Here is a 16,407-nt window from a genome sequence, read left to right on the forward strand (position 1 = left end):
GGCACAGAGGGAATTAGTGGGTCCCCTGTAAGGAATCTGAGGTTGCAATTGAGGGTGGGCATTGCCATAGGAAGAGTACAGACAGGCTCAGCCAGGACGTGGCATCCTTCCTGGAGGGGAGGCTTCTCCAGCCCAACTCTGACCCCCCCAACCCATTCTCATCCCAACATATGAAGTCTCAGAATTGACTCAGTTGTCAGGACTTTTTCAGACGTGAAAGATAGGAACCCAATCTGGGTTGTCTGATGCAGTAAAAGGCATTTATCTTCTTGCTTCACGGAAAAGTCTAGCCGTACATGGCTGCAGGCATCTGTAGGCACGGTGGCCAGCGTTGAGATGATGTAAGGAAGACTCTGTCTGCGCATCTCTCGGCCTCATCGTCTCCGAGTGGCCTCTGTCCCCAGAAGGACTCTCTCCTTTTGTTGCTCTCGGGTCTCGTCCTATCCTCTCAGCCTGCTAGCAGCCAAAGAGCCTCTTCTCCCTCCAGTTCTCACAAAAGTGCCAGAATTGTTGCTCACCAGACAGATGAGTCACTTGTCATGAGGACCCAGGGGACTAGTCTATGCCGAGTGGCCAGCCTTGGGTGGGAAGCCCCTTCCCCAGATGTGGAGTGGGTCAGCCTCACCCCCGATCACAAATGATTGAAATCAGGAGTGTTGTGGTTCCCTCAGGAAAACTGGGGTTCGTTTACTAAAAGAAGGGGGCAGGAATGATGGGCAGAAGACATCCAGATGCAGATAAAATCCATAAATTCTAGTGACAGGGAACCCAAATTGCATTGCAGCCGTAGTGATGTTCACTCTGCGCACCAGGAACCCCCAGTTGCTTCCGGCTGGTGTCCGCTCTGATCCGGCAGGCCACTTGGGCTGTGCCGGTTGCTGAATTTTTGACATGTCACCCCTGCCTCGTTGTGAAAGTGAGAAGTGGATGGGAACTTCAGCCAGCACATTGTCTCTGTGCTTCTCTCCCACCTCCTCGCTTCCCCGTCACTTTCCCCAGAATTCCATCTCCCCTTAGTGTACAGATGCTCCCCAACTTGATGGGCTGTATCTCGATACATTCATCATAGGTTGAAAATATCATAAGTCGAAATGTGTTTATACACCTAACCTACAAAACGTCATAGCTTAGCCTCGCCTACCTTAAATGTGCTCAGAACACTTTTAATAGCCTACCGTTGGGAAAAATCATATAATGCAAAGCCTATTTTACAATAAAGTAAATTATGTCATGTAATTTATTGAATACTGGGCTGAAAGTGAAAAACAGAGTGGTTGCATGGGTACTCAAAGTGTGGTTTTTACTGAATGTGTATCACTTTCCACCATCATAAAGTTGAAAAATCCTAAGTCAAACCACTGTAAGTTGGGGGTAATCTGTACTTGTTCTCCAAAGACCAGGAGAATTCTCATCTGGGATTTGAATGTCATTCTTGAACTCACCCCAGCAAAGTGGCCCTGGGAACACTATGCTCATGTCTCCCTCTCACCGTCTCTCCCCCAGGTCTCCTATCCACGGCCCGGCAGCTGGACAGAGAGAACAAGGACGAACACATCCTAGAGGTGAGTTACAGTGGTGGAACTTGTCTGCTGGATTCGGAAGCCTCCTGGAGAAGGTCGTTTATGGAGCCATGCCAGGCCTTGGAGTCACATGCGTGTCTAGCACTGTGGCTGAGGAGCGTACTGGGCTCAGGAAGGAGGATGTACTTGAGCTGAGCCTTGCTGTGGTCAGTGGTGAAGATCCTTGGGTCTTTGCTGGCTCTTCAGCACTGAGAAGGAAAGGAATCTGAAAACATGTCCAGGCTGGGCAGGAACCATTGATTGATTAGTAATGCCTGCAGCGAGTGATTGGGGGGGGGGGAAGGGGAGCAGCACACATGTGTGTACTTGTCAAGTCTGGTTTTCAGTCCATCCCCCTGTCCCAGAGAGAATCATTCAAGGTCAAATACTAGATCAGTGGCAGAGCCAGGATGAAAACACAGACCTTTGTCTTCTAGATGTGTGCTCTTTCTAGGATGTCTCTAAAATCACATAGGCATTCCCGGTGCCCATTCCAATGAGAGGCTTTAGTCAGTGAGCTAGAGGGGGTTAACACATTAAGTGCCATGAGGATTGTATTTAACTCATGCTAGTTTTGAGCCCAGGGTCTTGTAAAGCAAAACCTGGGCAAAACCCTGCAGTTGGTTCATGAAAACCATACTTGTTGATGTTCTTATTGCTACAATTAATATTGACAATTCAATTCTAAAAACGTGGATTAAATGAATAGAAGGCAATACATTTAGTTTTTCTATTTATGTTTACCTTTAAATTACCCTAAAGCCTGACAAGTCAAGAAAAACACTTCGCCCTTATGAACTATTTTCCAAGTTTTCACATTACTTTTTACATTACTAATTTTCAAGTTTTTATATTACTATTTTATTGAGAAAAAAACTATAGAAAACAATTAAAAATAACAAAATTTTCATTAAATCAGAAAGGATCATTTTGTTTTCGAAATTTTTATTCTATTTTCGTAACAAAACACCATGGCCCCGGGGAAAAAAAATTTTTTTTCTAGTGTGATAGTCAATGTGTTAAATCAGAAGAGGAGGATGTCAGGGGAGAAGTCTAGGTATTTCCCCTTCTGAGTGGCCCACGGCTGATGAACAGGTACCTCTTCTAGTCTTAAAGGCATCAGGAAGGAGAGATGCATATTCCTCAGCAGAGTTGAGATAAATTTTGCCTTCTATACTTCCAGGCTCTGCACATTTTCTTTCTCCTTGTAAGAAACAGGTGTTTTTAGTGAGCAGCTGCTAAGTGGCCTTCTCGAATTCTTAGGGACTGAGGCATTCTTCATAGTTCAATAACAGATATTTGCCTTTAAATAGCACAATGGTTAAAAAAAATCTGCACCAATTTGGGTGGAAATGTCCTCTCTCATATGATGCCCTTGGGGATATTGATGCATGGGGTGGTTTTGCCCCTACACAAGGTAGCTCCTGATTCTGATATTGCTTTGGTGCCTTTCCCCTCACTCTGGATTCCATTGCATGCATTGTGGGCCACAAGCCTGACACACAAGGTATCATCTATTCCTCCTAAGCACCTTCTCATTTGTTTTTTCTATCCTCGAGTAGCTTAGGAAAACCAGAGAACAAAGCTTATGAGAATTATTAGCAAAGAAAAAGTAAACAGTCTCTGAGAAATGGCCCATGGGTCTTCTCACATAAAGAGAATCAGCTTTTGTCTAGAGACCCTGACTTTGTCTTCTTCCAGTTCTTTCTGGCTGCCTTGTCTGTTCTTGCTGGCTTTTCTGTGGGTGGGGTTACCAAGTAGGTGAGGTTATGATAATATATATATAAGAATATACCCCAACGAAAAAACGGACTAATATTTCAGGTTGTCAAGAGCGGTGGTGGGGTTGTGGTGGGTGACAATACATATTCACTACTTTGCATTTGGCACCTCGGGTGCTCATGCTCGACTCTGTCCCCAGGTGATTGTGCTGGACAACGGGGAGCCCTTGCTAACGTCCACCTCCAGGGTGGTGGTGCGCATCTTGGACGTCAATGACAATCCACCTGTGTTCTCCCACAAGCTCTTCAAAGTCCGCCTTCCAGAGAGGCTGAGCCCAGTGTTCCCTGGGCCCGTGTACAGGCTGGTGGCTTCAGACCCAGATGAGGGTCTGAACGGCAAGGTCACCTACAGTATCGAGGAAAGCGATGAGGAGGGCTTCAGCATCGACCCTGTCACGGGTGTGGTGTCGTCCGGCAGTACCTTTACAGCCGGAGAGTACAACATCCTAACGGTGAGCACATGCGTGAGCCGGGGAGGGGGGAGTGGCATGACTGCTCCGCGCCTTCGAGGACTCAGGAGGGGGAGACAGCCCGCGGCACGATGGAAGTGGTGCTCCCCTCCCTGGCCTTCTCCCAGGGAACCTGGGAGTCCCGACTTCAGCCAAAGGGGCAGAATTCTGGGCCTTTCTCTTTGAGGGCAATAAGATCCCTGCCTGGGAAATCCTCTCTATTTTTAGAAATAAGGATTTTAGGGAGAGTAAACAGGGGATTTGGGGTTAAGGTAAGCCCGGGTTCCAACCCTGGCACTGCCACTTCATACCTGTGCGACCTTGGACAAGTCATTTAACCCCTTTGAGCCTTTGTTTTATCATCTGTAAAATGAGGATAAGAATATTTTTCTTGTAGGAAGCCAATATACCAAATTGTATCAGTCAGCCTGAATTCGACCCCGGCCTCGTTGCCAGCCGGGTGTATAATCCGGTGGGTGAGTTTGCCATGCCAAGCCCCAGCTTTTTCCTGTAAAAGGGAGATGATAATCGTACCTCTTCCAGGGCTATTGTGAGAATTAAATTAGATATTGCACATGGAGCTCTTCTAGTAAGGCCTGATACTAGTGAGAGTTCAATAATTCTAGCTTATGATGTTTATGGTTGCTGGGAAAAGTAAAGGGACTATGTAGGTGAAGTCCAGTTTAGGGACTGGCACACATTAGTTCTGCAGTTAATAGTGGCATTTATGATTTTTATACTAACCATGAGATTTTGAGCACAGGCTATACGTTTTGTTTATCACCGTGCCTGCAGCAACTAGCATGGTGCCTGTGTACAGCAAGCCCTCACGTATGCATGAAATGAACGAACGAGTGGCTGAGAGGCCAGCGCCATCAGAGTCACAGGGCACTCTGGTTCTGGGCCTGGCTGCCTGGGTCTTCTTGTTTCTTGGCCCCCAACCCTCAATTTCAGCGTCGGCCTCTTTTCAGATCAAAGCAACAGACAGTGGGCAGCCCCCACTCTCCGCCAGCGTCCGGCTGCACATCGAGTGGATCCCCCCGCCGCGGCCGTCCTCCATACCGCTGGCCTTTGACGAGACCCACTACAGCTTTACTGTCATGGAGACGGACCCCGTGAACCACATGGTGGGGGTCATCAGCGTAGAGGGCCGACCCGGCCTCCTCTGGTTCAACATCTCAGGTGAGGCCAGCCCCTCCCATCCTGATAGACCAGCTCTAGTCCTCGTGGTACAATCCTTCTGACCCCTCTCAAGGTCATGCTCCTTGGCAGCCCTTCTTTTGGCCCTGGTTCTCTGGGGCAGGGGCAGTAGGAATGTCACATCTGCCAAGCTTTCCTTTCACTCCAGCCATGATCGCAGGTGGAACACCCATGGTCTCACTGGGAACCCCAGCCAGAGTTGGCAGTGCCTCAGTTACCCCAAGTGCCTGGGAGACCTAAGATGAATGAATGGTCCAGGAAGACCCAGCGCAGAAAGGACAAGCTCGTTTGTTTTTCTGTCTCAATGTGAAAATCAATGTAGACCTGACCTGGTTGACCCTAAGCCTGCGTCAGCTGTATCCTGGGACCATGCTCCGTGTTCTGGCCCCAGATGCCATCCTCAGCATCAGGGGAAAGTGCCCCTCCTCATTCTAGGAGGCACTTGGATCCAGGTTCTGAGCCCCCCCTCTGAAATTCCCTTCTGTCTCCAAATCAAGGTTTTGTTTGAATACCTTAAGGTCACAGAGCCTTTTGGGAATCTGATGAGCTAGGTCCTCTTCCCTGAAACATACACAAATATAAATTTGCATATGAACCAATAGGCTCTCTGAAACCCATCCAGGGATTCCAGTTTAAAAATCTCTAATCAAGAATTTCAGCACCTACATGCACATACTGTCCTATACCAGAGTTTCCAGCCTGGCTCAAAGACGGGATAGGCTATGCACCCTGCCCAAGCTCTTCGACCTCCAGAACTTATTTCCAGCTCTGATTTACTGCTCTTTTAATTGCCTTTTTTCCCCGTGAATATATAATTAATGCACATACCCTATAAAACATTTAGAAAATGCAAATGAATGCAGAAAAGAAAATAAAAATCACCTAAATTCTCACCAATCGGAAGATAATCCACTGTTATAATTTTGATGTGCTTCCTCCTAGTCATTTTTCTTCACACACACAAGTGCACACACAAGCACGCACATACACACACCCTCAGGGTTGTGTTAAAATATTGTTTTATAATACTATTAAATATAAATATATTTCCATGCCATTAAACATATTTCTATATAGTAGGCATTTAATAGCTTCATGTTATTTTATATTTTGGATTCTTATAGATTATTAAATCAAGTCCCTCTTGTTGAACAGACCTAGTTTGATTTTTTCCTGTTTATAGGCACAGTGCAATTGCACAGGACCCTTACAGGTGGTTTGCATATTAGGCTGTGCAAACTCCCTGTAAACTATGCCTAGAGCTCCATTTCAATCCCAACAGCAAAATAAGTTTTATAGCAAACTTTGGTCTTCCTATGGGACTTTTCAGCCATTATAGGTTTAGCTTTTTTCTGTATCATTGTTTGGATCTTGATAATTTGACAATAATGTGACAGGATAAATTACAGCTTTTTGGACTCCTGAGGGGATAAACTCCAGCCTGTCACTCAGATGTCATACTGCTTCTGAACAGTCTTTAGAATCCCTGACTCAGGCTCTTCCTTGCATGTTCTCCGTCCTGCCGTCCAAGGTCGGCGTCTATTATCACATCTTCTAAACTGACGGCCAGATCCCCGTTATGCTCCTGCTGCCTAAATCCCTGAGGGTGTGTGTGCTTTTCCCCACTGCCACTGCAGGTGGGGATAAGGACATGGACTTTGACATTGAGAAGACCACGGGCAGCATCATCATCGCCAGGCCTCTCGATACGAGGAGGAGGTCGAGCTACAACTTGACCGTGGAGGTGACAGATGGGTCCCGCACCATTGTCACCCAGGTTAGAGGCCTCACTTGGGGACCCCTGAGTCGAGAGGAGCTGGGAGGCCTCCTTGGTTGGGATAAGTCTGCACAAGGCTTCCCGGGGATGTGGTGTACTTCAAAGAACACTGAATTTGGAATCGGGGTTCTGGGCTCCGGTCGTGTGCAATATACTTTCTCCTTCTGTGGCCTTGAGAGAATTCTTGTTCCCAGTCGCATCTCTGTATAACAAGGGAATTTGTCTGAACAAGTGGTTTTAGTTAAAGGCAGAGTGTGCCAGGAGCTACCACGGGTTTAGGGAATGATGGTTGGGTAAATGGGGCTGAGGATTTCTACTCTGGCTTCAGCCAGAGGTTTTATCTGTTTCATATACTGGGATTTCACATAAAATTTCATTTGGAGAAAAGACCTTTTAACAAAATTTTCATTTTGAAAACCACTAGACTGTGTGGTATCTGAAAGCCTTGTGATTCTGAAATCCTATCATGTATTCAACAAACATTTGCTAATATCAAGTGACTGCTGTGTGCCAGGCACTGTGCTAGGCATGGATGGAGCAAGGAGCTCTACAAGGACACAGTCCCTGCCCCCTGGAGCTCACAGTCTGCCCTCTGTCCTCCCCAGGTCTACATCTTCATGATTGCCAATGTTAACCACCACCGGCCCCAGTTTCTGGAGGCTCATTATGAGGTCAGAGTTCCCCAGGACACACTGCCTGGGGTCGAGCTTCTCCGAGTCCAGGCCACGGATCAAGACAAGGGCAAAGGTCTCATCTACACCTTACACGGCAGCCAAGACCCAGGAAGTGCCAGCCTCTTCCAGCTGGACCCGAGCAGTGGTGTCCTGGTAACCGTAGGGAAACTGGACCTGGGCTCAGGGCCCTCCCAGCACACGCTGACAGTCATGGTGAGTAAACCGAAAACTTGGGTAAGAACGTGCTTGTATGCAGATGTGTGTGGGTGGAGACGCGTGGAGACACGCGGAAGGTTGCCTTTCTCCTGCCAAGCCAGGTGTGCTGATGCCCAGAATGATAATCCAGGAGACAGAGTTGTGACATTTCACAGCTGGCCAAGGGCACCTTCCATAAGGGATGCCTGGGAGTGAAGACAGGGTGGGACAGCTGCCATCCAAACTCCTGTCAACCTTGGATTTCTCTGGACTCACCCCAAATATCCCCCAACGGTTCTCTCCCTGCTCTGAGCCTTCATGGCCATAATGTGAATTCACAAGGTGTCAGAGCTGGAAGGGACCCAGAGACCCTCCCACTCAGAGCAAGGACTGGGGTCTGGCAAGTAAGGCCTGTTGGACACAAAATTTAAGGAAGATTCACTCTCTGGGTCATTTGCCTGAATTTTTATGACCCCAAGAGCAAGTTCCTTCCTATATTTTGTGCCCTCCTTGCCTCACTTGCCCCACTCTAGTCCCAGTCCCGACTGCTCATTTCTCTTATCTTCTGAGGCCCACGGGGGCGGGGGAAGAGACTTGCTCGCTGTTAAACAGTTATTTATGATGGAATCAGAATCAGAGTCCGGCCTCCTGTCTCAAGAGTCAGGGTTGTTATGTGCAACTACCATCCTCTGGGTAAATTAATATATATTAAAGGCTCTGAGAAGTCCTGCAGCAAAGAAAACTGAACTTTATTTAGTTCAGGGCTCCTCAAATTTACTTGACAATAGATTTTTTTTTCCTTCATAACATGTTAACCTCTTGAAGAACTAATATTCTCTGAGACCTAATTTGGAAAATACTGCTTCTCTGTCTGTTTCTGCCTTTCTCTAAAGTGGAAGTGTCCATTAAAATAGCTAAGTCTAAAAATCACTAATTGATAAATGTATTTAAAACAAAGAAAGAGCATAGATTAGAGCATGATTTAAAAGAATGCAGAGTTAGTTACAATTGGGTACATTTTCCATTGGCATTCCATTACACCGACCTTTGTCTAACCCTGCCTCCTCCCATCCCATTGGCTGCTTATTCTATCACCCCCTTGGGCCCATAGGTCAGAGACCAGGAGATACCCATCAAGAGGAACTTTGTATGGGTGACCGTCCATGTGGAGGATGGCAACCTCCATGCACCCCGCTTCACCCAGCTCCATTATGAGGCAAGTGTTCCTGACACCACAGCCCCCAGCACAGAGCTGCTCCAGGTCCGGGCCGTGGACACCGACAGGGGAGCCAATGCTGAGGTCCACTACTCGCTCCTGAAAGGTGAGAAGCTTAGCGTGAGTTCAGAGCATGAGCAAAGGTGCTTTGGAAATAAAGGAAAACACTAGAGGCATGAATTTCCAAGTGAGTCAAGTACCAGGCTCTCTATGCCTTTGCAAATGATAATTCTAGAGCATTCTGTGGGACTATAATGATCCAAGACAATGCCCTTCCAAAGATGGCAATAACAATAGCCAAGGAACTACTCAAGTACTAGTACTCAAGTGGGAGAATTTATACATACATTGTATAAACCCAACAGTGCTCGTACATGTAGAAGATGCTTATGAAGTCCATGCAACATTTGAAAAATGTGATAACTTCATACATGTAGATTAGAAAGGACCTGTAAATATTTTATAAGGTGTATGGCACAATTTTAAGAATAATTTTTATTTCCTGCTAAGGCCACAAAGTGATGTAGTATCTATTATATGGTATTCTTCATCTCAAAGATGGGAATAATATTACCTGTGCTAGAAAGCCATTGGAAAGATTAAAAAAGAAAATGTATCTTAATACATGTTGTAAACTGTGAAATATTGTACAAATGCCAGGGGTTATTACTATCATTGATAAGTGTTATAATTATTAATTATAAGTAATTAACTTATAACTTATTAATTATATGTAATTAATATAACAAAAGTGATAGTATCCAGCATCCAACTAATTATTAATGACAATTTGTAATGGTTGATAATGCATAATTAATGACATTTAATAATTATTATCTTTAGTAACAATATGTCAGAGCTAGTTGCTATGGAGGAACAAAGATGAACATGACTTGCTCTCTGCCCTCCCAGAGCATAATGTTCATTTATCGTATGTCAGTGGCTTATACACTTGCAAGAAAATCAGAGCATTTTACATCTTTTTTGAAGAAACAATTGCCATATGACAGAAATCTATTTGCCCCTGAAGAAGGAGAATACAAATTATAATGCATTAGTTGTTTACTTTTTGCTATGAGGTATAATCACATCTTTTATCTCATTTTATCTCATTGACAATTCCCACTGAGGAAAATAATTTTATTTTATAGATAAGATTAGTTTTCAAATATTCTTCTGATTATGGAAGTGACACAGGCTCATTTTTTAACACATGGAAAATATAGGCGTGTATAAAGAACGTAACACCCAGCCATAATTTTCATCACCCAGAGATGATAATTTCATGTATTTCCCTCTCATCTCTTCCTATGCATCTTTTTGTAATATTGAGATCATACTGAATATACAATTTTGTGCTCTATTTTCCTTTTTTCAGCAGTATAATGTAAGAAATTAGAATTAGAGTTATATTTAGGTTGTTAGCTACTTTTAATGGAACCACTTTTAAAATGCTGTTTGTGCATGGAAACCATGTTCTCTGACTGAACTTAGCATTTATATCACACATCACCTACCTCGTCAGCTGGAGAGCAGCTTCAAAGGGTGGAAGAACCAGATTGAAAGTTTTATGATGAAGCTTAGCCATTTGCTTTGCCACTGAAACCAGAAAATAAGCACCCAGGTGATAAAGGGAATAAGAAATGTCAAGAGCAACATTTTCTCAAGTGCAAGACCTGCACCTCTGGCAGTGAGCCAAAACGGTTCACATGCTACTCAGTTACGGCATTCAAAGGTTAGCAGGCATAGAGAAAGTGCTTCCTTTTTAATTCTCGTTCACGCTTCCTGATCAAATCAAGAGCAAAGCCTCGGTGGGTACTAGAATCTCTTTAAGTCTTCTCTAACACTTGCTACTCTCTGCTTTTACCAAAGAAAGAGGACAGGTCTTAGGCTCAGATCTTTTAGCAAGCAATAGATTTTATCCAGATTTTACTGTTATGTTTTTCATTGACTTGTTTTTACGGTAACCTGTGATTTGTGGCAAGCAACATGGTATTCTTTTTTAAAGAAGCGATATAAAGTTGCTTTTAAAAATATTTATCAAATTTTAAGAGTGAATCAATTTAAAGGAAAATATCCGTTTAGTAGTAGTATAAAATAGTAGAAGCAGTGGCTGGATATAGAAAAAATTATAACGGTGATGTGAGAATGGCTAAAGTTTAGGAAATGCAAGTGTGGTACAAAGGCATTTGCTCAGGAGCCTCAAGATCTGCATGATCTATGCATTCCCCCCTCACCTGACTCCTTGCTACCCACTCTCCAAGCCTGGCAAGGCACTTTCCCACCGCAGGGCAGTAGACAAGGTGGGTTTTAAAGTCCCTGTCAATGTAGACAGATTGTGACTCTATACTTACAGTTTTCATCTATCAAGTGTATAACCAAAGCTATTAAAACTCATATAAAGGATGGTTAAACATTCTGTATGATGTAACTGAAGCTTTTCCTACAAAAGGCATCACTGAAATTTAGGGTAGAGTGCGCTTATCCTACAAAGCATGTCTCCTTTCTTTGTTTCGAAGACTTACGACAGCTTTGGTGTGTAGCTTAAGTTGTGTTCCACAGGCTTAGTGATAATTGAAGCTAAGTGACAGTGCTAGATAGCTAGTCATATGAGGCATCTACTATATACATCATGGTAAGAATTTTATAAAGTATTTATATATATCTACCTTATATATTATATCAAGATTATATTAAATCTGCACAGGATGCAGATTATGCCCTGTCCAAGTTTTCTGTGATAGCCTAGTTGTTCTCTCTTAAGAGTATGGAAACTTCAGTTTGTCTTATCTTCTGTTTCAGGGAACAGTGAGGGTTTCTTCAACATCGATGCCCTACTAGGCATCATCACTCTAGCCCAGAAACTCGACCAGGCAAATCATGCCCAGCATACCGTGACAGTGAAGGCAGAAGATCAAGGCTCCCCCCAGTGGCATGACCTGGCTACGGTGACCATTCATGTCCACCCCTCCGATAGCAGTGCCCCCATCTTTTCAAAAACTGAGTACTTTGTAGAGATCCCTGAATCAATCCCTATTGGTTCCCCAATTCTCCTTGTCTCTGCTACGAGCTCCTCTGAAGTTACCTATGAGCTAAGAGAGGGAAACAAGGATGGTGTCTTCTCTATGAACTCATATTCTGGCCTTATTTCCACCCAGAAGAACTTGGACCATGAGAAAATCTCATCTTACCAGCTGAAAATCCGAGGCAGCAACATGGCGGGCACATTTACTGATGTCATGGTACTTGTTGACATCATTGACGAAAATGACAATGCTCCCATGTTCTTAAAGTCAACTTTTGTGGGCCAAATTAGCGAAGCAGCTCCATTGTACAGTATGATTATGGATAAAAACAACAATCCCTTTGTGATTCATGCCTCTGACAGTGACAAGGAAGCTAATTCCTTGTTGGTGTACAAAATTTTGGACCCGGAGACCTTGAAGTTTTTCAAAATTGATCCCAGCATGGGCACCCTAACCATTGTATCGGAGATGGATTACGAGAGCATGCCTTCTTTCCAATTCAGCGTCTACGTCCATGACCAAGGAAACCCTATCTTATTTGCTCCCAGGCCTGCTCAGGTCATCATCAATGTCAGAGATGTGAATGACTCTCCTCCCAGGTTCTTAGAACAGATCTATGAGGTAGCAGTGGTGGGGCCCACGCATCTGGGTATGCAGCTCCTCACAGTGCGGGCCAGTGATGATGACTCGGAAGTCAATTATAGCATCAAAACTGGCAATACTGATGGAGCTGTGGCCATTCACCCCATCACTGGTAGCATATCCGTGCTGAATCCTGCTTTCCTGGGACTCTCTCGGAAGCTCACCGTGAGGGCTTCTGATGGTCTGTATCAAGACACTGCACTGGTAAAAGTTTCTTTGACCCAAGTCCTTGACAAAAGCTTACAATTTGACCAGGACATCTATAGGGCAACAGTGAAGGAGAACTTGCAGGACAAAAAGGCACTGCTGATTCTTGGCGTCCAGGGCAATCTCTTGAATGACACCCTTTCCTACTTCCTCTTGAATGGCACAGATATGTTTCGTATGGTCCAATCAGCAGGTGTGTTGCAGACAAGAGGAGTGGCGTTTGACCGGGAGCAGCAGGACACTTACGAGCTGGCAGTGGAAGTGAGGGACAATCGGACCCCTCAGCGGGTGGCTCAGGCATTGGTCAGAGTCTCTGTTGAGGATGTCAATGACAATCCTCCCAAATTTAAGCATCTGCCCTATTACACAATCATCCAAGATGGCACAGAGCCAGGAGATGTCCTTTTTCAGGTGTCTGCCACTGATGAGGACTTGGGGACAAATGGGGCTGTCACATATGCATTTGCAGAGGATTACACATATTTCCGAATTGACCCGTATCTTGGGGACATATCGCTCAAGAAACCCTTTGATTATCAAGCTTTAAATAAATATCGCCTTAAAGTCATTGCTCAGGATGGAGGAACCCCATCTCTCCAGACTGAGGAAGAGGTACTTGTCACCGTAAGAAATAAATCTAACCCACTGTTTCAGAGTCCTTACTACAAAGTCAGAGTGCCTGAAAATATCACACTCTATACCCCAATTCTCCACACCCAGGCCCGGAGTCCAGAGGGCCTCCGGCTCATCTACAACATTGTGGAGGAAGAACCCTTGACGCTGTTCACCACTGACTTTAAGACTGGTGTCCTATCGGTAACAGGGCCCTTGGACTATGAGTCTAAGACCAAACACGTGTTCACAGTCAGAGCCACAGACACAGCTCTGGGGTCATTTTCTGAAGCCACAGTGGAAGTCCTGGTGGAGGACATCAATGATAACCCTCCCACGTTCTCCCAATTGGTCTATACCACTTCAGTCTCAGAAGGCTTGCCTGCTCAGACCCCTGTGATCCAACTCTTGGCTTCTGACCAGGACTCAGGGCAGAACCGCGATGTCTCTTATCAGATTGTGGAGGATGGCTCAGATGTTTCCAAATTCTTCCAGATCAATGGGAGCACGGGGGAGATGTCCACGGTTCAAGAGCTGGATTATGAAGCCCAACAACACTTTCATGTGAAAGTCAGGGCCATGGATAAAGGAGATCCCCCACTCACTGGTGAAACTCTTGTGGTTGTCAATGTGTCTGACATCAATGACAACCCCCCCGAGTTCAGACAACCTCAGTATGAAGCCAATGTCAGTGAGCTGGCAACATGTGGTCACCTGGTTCTTAAGGTCCAAGCTCTTGACCCTGATAGCAGGGACATCTCCCGCCTGGAGTACCTGATTCTTTCTGGCAATCAGGATAGGCACTTCTCTATTAACAGCACATCAGGAATAATTTCTATGTTCAACCTTTGCAAAAAGCACCTGGACTCTTCTTACAACTTGAGGGTAGGTGCTTCTGATGGAGTCTTCCGAGCTACTGTGCCTGTGTATATTAACACCACAAATGCCAACAAGTACAGCCCAGAGTTCCAGCAGTATGTTTATGAGGCAGAATTAGCAGAGAATGCAAAGGTGGGAACCAAGGTGATTGAGGTGCTAGCCATAGACAAAGACAGTGGTCCCTATGGCACTGTAGATTATACTATCATCAATAAGCTAGCTGGTGAGAAGTTCTCCATACACCCCAGTGGCCAGATCACCACTCTGCAGAAACTGGATCGGGAAAATTCAACAGAAAGAGTCATTGCTATTAAGGTCATGGCTCAGGATGGAGGAGGAAGAGTGGCCTTCTGCACTGTGAAGATCATCCTCACAGATGAAAATGACAACGCTCCACAGTTCAAAGCATCGGAGTACACCGTGTCTGTTCAATCCAATGTCAGTAGAGACTCCCCAGTTATCCAGGTGCTGGCCTATGATGCAGATGAAGGTCAGAATGCAGATGTCACCTACTCAGTGGACTCAATGGAGAACCTGGCTGAAGAGGTCATTGCAGTTAACCCAATCACTGGTGTGGTCAAGGTGAAAGAGAGCCTAGTGGGATTAGAAAACCAAACTTTTAACTTCAAAATCAAAGCCCAAGATGGAGGCCCTCCTCACTGGGACTCTCTGGTGCCAGTAAGACTTCAGGTGGTTCCTAATGAGGTATCTTTGCCCAAATTTTCTGAACCTCTGTATACTTTCTCTGCATCTGAAGACCTTCCAGAGGGGTCTGAAATTGGCTCTGTTAAAGCAGTGGCAGCTCATGATCCAGTCATCTACAGTCTAGTGCAGGGCACCACACCAGAGAGCAACAAGGATGGTGTCTTCTCCTTGGACCGAGACACCGGCATCATACAGGTGAGGAAGCCCATGGACCATGAGTCCATCAAATTGTACCAGATTGATGTGATGGCACATTGCCCCCATAAGGACACTGACTTGGTGTCCTTGGTCTCTGTCAACATCCAAGTGAAAGATGTCAATGACAATAGGCCTATATTTGAGGCTGATCCATATAAGGCTGTCCTCACTGAGAATATGCCAGTGGGGACTTCAGTCATTCAAGTGACTGCCATTGACCAGGACACTGGGAGAGATGGCCAGGTGAGCTACAGGCTGTCAGCAGACCCTGGTAACAATGTTCATGAGCTCTTTGCCATTGACAGTGAGAGTGGCTGGATTACCACACTCCAGGAACTTGATTGTGAGACCCGCCAGGCTTATCATTTTTATGTGGTGGCTTATGACCATGGACAGACCATCCAGCTATCTTCTCAGGCCCTGGTTGAGGTTTCCATTACAGATGAGAATGACAATCCTCCCCGATTTGCTTCTGAGAACTATAGAGGATCTGTGGTTGAGAACAGTGAGCCTGGCGAACCTGTGGCCACTCTGAAGACCCTGGATGCTGACATCTCTGAGCAGAACAGACAAGTTACCTGCTACATCACAGGTAAGGACACCTGTCATGGATTGTAGGCACTAGGATGCCTTGAAAAAATCTAGTAAGAGGTGTCCTAAGACATGGGTTCAAGTTCTGGTTCTGCCACTTATTAGGAGTGTGACCTTGGGCAAGTCACTTACCCCTTTAGGACCTTGTTGCTCCATCTATAGACTTGGCATGACTGTTCCCATTCACCTCACAGGGATGCTGTCTAGAATCTCTAATTAGAATCTCTAATTTATAGAGAGGCCCTATAAATTAGAAAGTGCTTTGCAGGAAGGATATCGTACTATTTTAGGTGGGATGGATGGAATAGAAGGTCATACTCTAACTGCTGTCAATTATCTTCTGGAAGATGGAGGAGGCACCAGCAGTTGTGTGATCCATGAAAATTCTGCCAGGTGGCTGTCTTTATGGAAAGTGTCCTGCCCAGGGAAAGTTGTGTACAATAGAGAATGCTTCTTCTTCAATCATAGGACCTAAGTGTTAGAGTGACAGCACTTCCTCAGATGTATAGGATTCCAGCTCAGTCCTCTCATTTTACATATGGGGAAACCAAGGTCCAGATGGGGGAAGAATTTCAACCAAGGTCACACTCTGAGCTTGTATCAGGGCTGGGATTAAAATCATACTCTACAAGCTGCTTTCCTCAGTAGATACATATTGTAGAATTAAATTACCCCACTCCCTAGCCAACGGCTAAC

The 16,407-nt window shown here is 45.2% G+C and overlaps 1 protein-coding gene across 1 annotated transcript in view; it reads left to right on the plus strand.

Annotated features, from left to right (window-relative positions):
* The window catches only part of FAT2 (FAT atypical cadherin 2), a 48,130-nt gene that overhangs the window by 7,583 nt on the left and 24,140 nt on the right, over positions 1 to 16,407 (plus strand). Inside the window, exons 3-9 of the mRNA XM_069484348.1 lie at positions 1,504 to 1,562; positions 3,481 to 3,792; positions 4,761 to 4,971; positions 6,627 to 6,766; positions 7,372 to 7,653; positions 8,747 to 8,957; positions 11,654 to 15,712. Of these exons, the coding sequence (XP_069340449.1) occupies positions 1,504 to 1,562; positions 3,481 to 3,792; positions 4,761 to 4,971; positions 6,627 to 6,766; positions 7,372 to 7,653; positions 8,747 to 8,957; positions 11,654 to 15,712 (5,274 nt within the window). The remainder of the gene's footprint in view (positions 1 to 1,503; positions 1,563 to 3,480; positions 3,793 to 4,760; positions 4,972 to 6,626; positions 6,767 to 7,371; positions 7,654 to 8,746; positions 8,958 to 11,653; positions 15,713 to 16,407) is intronic.

This window comes from Eulemur rufifrons, chromosome 10 (genome assembly GCF_041146395.1).
Source record: "Eulemur rufifrons isolate Redbay chromosome 10, OSU_ERuf_1, whole genome shotgun sequence".
In the NCBI taxonomy this organism is placed as follows: Eukaryota; Metazoa; Chordata; class Mammalia; order Primates; family Lemuridae; genus Eulemur; species Eulemur rufifrons.